General features: G+C 34.8%; 1 protein-coding gene across 1 annotated transcript; it reads left to right on the top strand.

The window, feature by feature from the left end:
- Positions 1 to 1,479: 1,479 nt before the first annotated feature.
- LOC121312444 (olfactory receptor 4Q2-like) lies at positions 1,480 to 2,622 on the top strand. Its single transcript, XM_041244246.1, has one exon. The coding sequence runs from the start codon at positions 1,684 to 1,686 to the stop codon at positions 2,620 to 2,622; it is 939 nt and encodes a 312-aa protein (XP_041100180.1). The 5' UTR covers positions 1,480 to 1,683.
- The last annotated feature ends 2,501 nt before the right edge of the window (positions 2,623 to 5,123 follow it).

The following is a 5,123-nucleotide window of genomic DNA, read 5'->3' as shown; positions in this document are numbered from 1 at the left end:
TGAATTAGTGAAGGGCCCTTATACAATGAAGTACAACTGTGAATTAACTGCAATTGTGAATTGTTTTCCACATCAGCTATTCCCTATGGAATGTGGCAGAAAGTGTCTTAGGTGAACTGAAATATGAAGCAATTCATAAGACACTCCCATGTGGATTTACCTCATGTTTACATATCGGGATTCCATGGCAATGCTGCAATGGGAGTGGATGTACTGCCTTTTTAAAGGTAGGTTCTGGTGAAGGAGTCTAGAATGTGTGAATCTCAGAAGGAACTTCAAGACCTGTGTACAGTATTTGCATATTAAAACCAGGTAAGACATTTTATAATATCACAGAGGAGGTCATAGTTCTGTGTATCGAGGCAGTGATGACTAAACATTCTTACCTCTCATTAGCTTAACAACTTTCTCTTAATATTTTGATTTTGACATCTGTGTTTTCCAGAGTTTATTTACTCTTTGATTGAGTTTCAAGCCTCTTTATCTGCTGTAATGCTGAATATTCTGTGTCATGATTCTCCCCATTAATTTACTGTGTTACAGGAAGTAGGTCTCTACCTGACCCCTTTTCTATAAGCAGCACAGAACACAGGTTTAATGCTTAGATGGAATGCAATTATTTGCAATGCTGAAAGTTAACATAGCATAGTGGTAGGAGAAAATTGCTTCAAAGACAAAGTTATAAAAAGCTTTTGGAAATAGAAAAATCAACAGTAGCTACTTTAATATAATGAATTGTATGTGTTTTGCTGTAGAGTATTAGGTGATGTGTAAATACTATTGTTATCCTGTAAATGAGATTTTAGTCTAAAAGATGTTTCTAAAAAGTACAAATATGTAAGTTTTTATTCATAGGAGAGGTTATTACTCTTAATAATAATAATAATAATAATAATAATAATAATAATAATAATAATAATATAATAATAATAATAATAATAATGTTAAAAACACAAAAGGAAACACCGAGGCATAGTACAATATGTTTATGTTACTGCCTCTAAAAGCATGCATGGCATATCTGGTTTGAAGGATTCTGCATGCTTACTATTCATTCTGTAGTTAAATCTCTGTGTATGAAGGAAACTGAGTGTGTACATTCATGCTCAGGTAAAAGGCAATACAGTGTAATAAAGTGTTTACTCTAGTCTTTAATGAACTCCTATTTTTTATGGAAAATATTCCATGTAAGTGATTTAAAGTGCTGTCTACAAGATATTTGCAATGAACAGCAGTAATTGTAAAGAATGGAAGGTAGGTTTTTGTGCTTTTTATTTGCGAAGGCTCTGAAGCAGACCAATAAGAAAATACAAGACAATGAATAAAATCTATGTATGTTATAATCATGTATCCAAAGTAACAAATACATATAATATCCATGTGGCAATTTATAAATGGGTCACAATCTCATATACTGAATTCATTTTTCAAGACACATCATAATAACATGGATTGCATAGACTTATGTAATAATAAAGCATCACTTGCCAGTAAAAGAGAAATGAGTTAATGCACTTACAGGCAGCACAGTGTTGGCTTTAGCATACATTAACCAACCTAATTACAGTAACACACAGCTGTACACAAACATGATTAAACAATGGACTACTGCTCTGTAAGGTAAAAACTGCAATAACATTTTTCCTTTCTTTATCCAGACTACAAATAGCTCCTGTGGACAAGATGAACTCCACCATCGCTGACTCTTCCATGTTAAGTTTAGAGGGCTTCATTGTGTCTCCTGAAGCTGCTCACCCTCTTTTTCTGTTAACATTGGCAGTATATCTGGTTATTCTTATTGGAAATGTTACTGTTTTTTCTGTTATTCTTTTTCAGAAGAATCTACACGAGCCAATGTATCTCATGATATGTAATATGTCTGTTTGTGATTTGATTGGAAGCACAGCGGTAATGCCTAGATTAATGGCAGACTTCCTCACAGAGGTTAGATACATCTCATATGCAGCTTGTGTTATTCAGGCTTTCTGCATTCATTTCTGCGGTTCAGCAGCTCATCTGATATTGACTGTAATGGCTTATGACAGATACATTGCAATTTGTAACCCATTAAGATACAACAGCATAATGACAACTAATACTTTGGTGAAGCTCTGCTCCCTTGCCTGGGGAGGGGCATTCATTTTAATAATAATCCTCTTTGCTCTTACTCTTAGACTTCCGCGATGCAGATCATGGATAGTGGAGGCTAATTGTAGCAATGCAGCTTTATTTCTTTTATCCTGTGCTGACACTACCATAAATAACATTTATGGTTTATCTATTACAGCTTTTGTAAGCGGTTTGTCTTTTTTGGTTGTTCTCTACACATATATTAGAATACTAATGACATGTTTATATAAAAGTCAGAGCAATAGTAAAAGCAAAGCCATTCATACATGTGCTACTCACTTAACTGTCTATATTATTTTTGAATTCACTATTTTATTCACCATCATTATACAGCGATTTCAAAATGTCTCCCCAAATGCACGGAAAATCACCTATGTGTTAATTACGACCTTTCCACCATGTGTTAATCCTATAATTTATGGAATTCATACAAAGGAAATTCGGAATAATGTTTTAAAGTATTTTAAAAATACAGTACTACAAAATCAATGATGCTGGTGGTGCATTATGCAACATTCAGTTTTTTAATTCTATATTTCATTTCCATGAGTACATCAGTTTGATGAACAATATATATATGATATATATATATATATATATATATATATATATATATATATATATATATATATATATATATATATGAACATGGTTCATTAATATTTCTTAAAATAGATATAATAAAGCAAACAGGGAAGAAACACGGGGACATACTATACTATATTAACTACCAGATTTGTGTCACATTTTTTTTTTATATATTATTTTCCTAATATTGTTGTACATTTATGATGAGACAATAAAAAATGTGGCAATCCTAATGAAATGAGTTGTGTTTGTTTAAACCCAAACCGTCATTATTTCACAACATCGATGTGATGATTTATTTTGTTTATCTTCCGTTCAGTTTGTGTTTTACAGGCAAAAAGGTTTGCAGTGCTAACATTGATTTGTATTCTCCACAACATAGTTACCCCATACCCATTTGCAACATGCCTCTGAAATAGGGTACATTGTAACAAAATGTGGATACCAGATAAACAGTCGAGTAAAAACTCTGTCAGACACGTTACCATAATATGAATTGTGAATTCACGAATGAAACTGTAAAAATACCCAAAATGCACCAGATGACATCTGATACACACAACATAGTAACATATATCACTACAAACCATGCTCTGGTTTCTGATTTCATATCTTCCAAGCATAGATTCAGAGTGAATGGATCATGGTGTCCCAATGGAGTATCATTAAACATGGATAACAAGCAATTACAGTGTAATGAATTCTAACAGCAACAACCAATGTACTAAATGCGCCTGGAGATTCAGTGATTGGCTACAGTTAATTCTCTAAAGATGTCCAGAGTCTAACAGTGCCTCAGATAAATATGTAATTGCATCATTAAGTCAAAAAAACACTCAAGACACAGTTTCAAAACAACTAAACAATGAGTTGAAGACGTGAGCTCTGGAGAACAAAAACAAAGCCTGTTCATAAGGGAGTTGTGGGAAAACAGATACGACACTAGTGCTGTAAGTATTGGTTTTGTTAGGTTGATATTAAGTGCCAATAATGCTGTTAAAGGATGGATAATGTACAGGAGTGCTACAGAGTACATGGTTATGGCATTGTGACAGAGACAGAATGATTCTTGGTGATAAATCTCCCTCCTAACCTGTGAGGGTGCTGTGTGTATGGCCAAACAATTCCACCCAAGGGTTAGGCACAAGTCGGCCATCTAGAAAGGCGCGGAGCTATGGTACACTAAATCACTGACTCGGAAGGGAAATGATGTGGCAGCCGTGGATTGGAGGAGTGGTTGCAATCATTAACCAAGGGATCATGATTGACGGTATATAAGGGGGTGTAGTGAGGACGTCTGTTCCTTTGTTATGGTTAACGCTAAACCGGAAGGAGATCCGTATTGTAAATTGTGAGTATTTTGTTTGTCATAAATAAAAATTGTTTGTTTGTTGTTTTTAGACAGCTAACATGATCCAGAGCTGTCGCTAAAGGCCAGCACCAAACCTGGACAACATTTCACTTGTGTCACAATTAACTGTATTTGCACCACAAGCACTATAGCACTCACTGTGGACTTGTGATCGTGTTTGTGTTACGTGTGAGTGTTTAAAGATCAGGAGTATTATTTCGGCACCAACCCGTGGATTATAACAGAGTAATACGCATCCCATTGTGTATTGCGTGTTCTCATTATTGTTTACTGATTGTCACCAGACTTTGGATTACAAAAATAAAACAACACTGCACCTGGATTATTGTTGTCTGTCTGTTTATTGATCACTGCATCACTCCTGCACCTACACAATGTTAACCACTTTGCCACAGGCATCAAAAGAGATCATATTTTGTAAGCAATATCCAATCCACCTCACAATGATTCACCAACAATCAAACTACAAAGAAGAAACTTGAAATGAAATGGGTAATTTTAAATGAAATGATGGCTTCATTTTTTATAATTCCATGTCAATTTCAGATTCTGTTATTTCCTGGCAAAGCATGTGCTTGAATGGATAGCTGTGATTGCTTAGTCACTTAGCTACATCTTTGCCAAAAATAAGATTCAGTCCTATTTATTTCACATCTGTCCATCACCTGAAGTGTAAAATATTCATATCAAAAGCATAGATTGTAAAACAATTCTAGAATTGTTATTTTAGAGTTTTATCTAGGTTGATTAGTTTTGCTTGAATATGTATTGTCTTTTTCTCTCTGCTAAGTAGCTATTCATATGCGGTCATTTGCGTGTCTTGCCTCTTAAAACTCAGTTCTTTGATTTTTAACGTCCTTTTCGGCTCAGAACATAGATGCTTTATGGCTTCCTGGCATCAAACTGCTTGTTGTCAACTGTCCTTTCAGCCTAATCCAGTCCAGATGCTACCTAGCCCTGGTCACCCAGCTCAGTGGTCACACAGTTCAGTATGTCTGCCAGGAAAGGAGTCCTTTTTCTTCAAGACACAGGG

The sequence above is a fragment of the Polyodon spathula genome, unplaced genomic scaffold (genome assembly GCF_017654505.1).
Source record: "Polyodon spathula isolate WHYD16114869_AA unplaced genomic scaffold, ASM1765450v1 scaffolds_3899, whole genome shotgun sequence".
Lineage (NCBI taxonomy): Eukaryota > Metazoa > Chordata > Actinopteri > Acipenseriformes > Polyodontidae > Polyodon > Polyodon spathula.
This window is presented reverse-complemented; position numbering and strand designations above follow the sequence as displayed.